Source organism: Pterocles gutturalis, unplaced genomic scaffold, assembly GCF_000699245.1.
Source record: "Pterocles gutturalis isolate BGI_N339 unplaced genomic scaffold, ASM69924v1 scaffold25816, whole genome shotgun sequence".
NCBI classification, from domain to species: domain Eukaryota; kingdom Metazoa; phylum Chordata; class Aves; order Pterocliformes; family Pteroclidae; genus Pterocles; species Pterocles gutturalis.
This window is the reverse complement of record NW_010106187.1, coordinates 349-1,351: the sequence shown is the minus strand read 5'-3', so window position 1 is coordinate 1,351 and position 1,003 is coordinate 349. Positions and strand designations below refer to the sequence as shown.

Here is a 1,003-nt window from a genome sequence, read left to right as displayed (position 1 = left end):
CTAATTACTCCAGGGCTTTGACAAGGGCTTCGTTAGCTTCTACTTTAATCTGAGCTTCTGCTTTAGCTGCTTCATCAGATGCTGCAGCCATCTCTGAAACAGCCTTCTCCAGGTTTGACTTTGCAGTCTGAACACGAGAGCACGAGGAATGTGTCACTGAGAGGTGACCTGTCCTACAGCCCTTGTGTCACCCCCTCCCTTCACTGCAGTTGTCAGCCCCACACCCCGGGCCCCCCAGACCCGCTGACAGGGCTGCGCTGGCAGCAGCCACCTTATCAACAGCCCCTGCTGCGAAAAAGCGGTTCCGAGACCAAGGGAGAGGGGAGGGGCAGGATCAGCGTCTGTCCGAGGGGAGGGAAATGGCCTGGGGAAGGGTTAACAACTGCGTGGCTTCCTCTGCCCGGATCCTGATCACCGGGTGATGGGGAAGCTCGGGGTGAAGGCACAGCCCGTGGTCTGCGTGTGCTTTCTGCAGCCACAGGAAGCTCCCGAAGCAACCACCCCAGAGAAGAGTGGGGAGAAAATCCCCCCCAGGAAGGAGCGGGGCTGCCAGGGCCTGCCCCAAGGAGGGAGGCAGGGTTCAGCCGGCCCACGGGTACTCACAGCCAGATCCAGCATGTCCATCGTCACCGCCTCCTCCGCCAGCACCTGCACGGTGGAGTCCGCGTGGACGGTGACGACTGCAAAGGCACAACGGCGGGGCTGAGCCCGGCAGCACTGCCAGAGGGGCCTCGTTGTGGTCAACACACAGGACAGCGCTGGAAAGCTCATCCCAGGAGCCTCCACCATCCCTTTACCAAAACTAAACCTTGGTGCCCTTCCCTAACACTTCCCAAGTCCCTCAGGGACTCGTTTCCTACCGAAGGGGAAGGTAAAGCAGAGGATGCTCCCAGAGAGCCTGAGCAGAAACAAAACCCCAGCCCAGCCCACGGCCTCGCACTGAGCCCCATCCTCCGGGGCAGCTCCCCGGCCCTGCAGGGCAGCTCCAGCAGCCCCTGGGAGG

The 1,003-nt window shown here is 61.5% G+C and overlaps 1 protein-coding gene across 1 annotated transcript in view; it reads right to left on the bottom strand.

Annotated features, from left to right (window-relative positions):
• Positions 1–4: 4 nt before the first annotated feature.
• The window catches only part of ATP5D (ATP synthase, H+ transporting, mitochondrial F1 complex, delta subunit), a gene marked incomplete at its 5' end in the record, with an annotated part of 1,257 nt that continues 258 nt past the window's right edge, over positions 5–1,003 (bottom strand). The window contains 2 exons of the mRNA XM_010087707.1: positions 5–127; positions 604–680. Coding sequence (XP_010086009.1) covers positions 5–127; positions 604–680 — 200 coding nt within the window. The remainder of the gene's footprint in view (positions 128–603; positions 681–1,003) is intronic.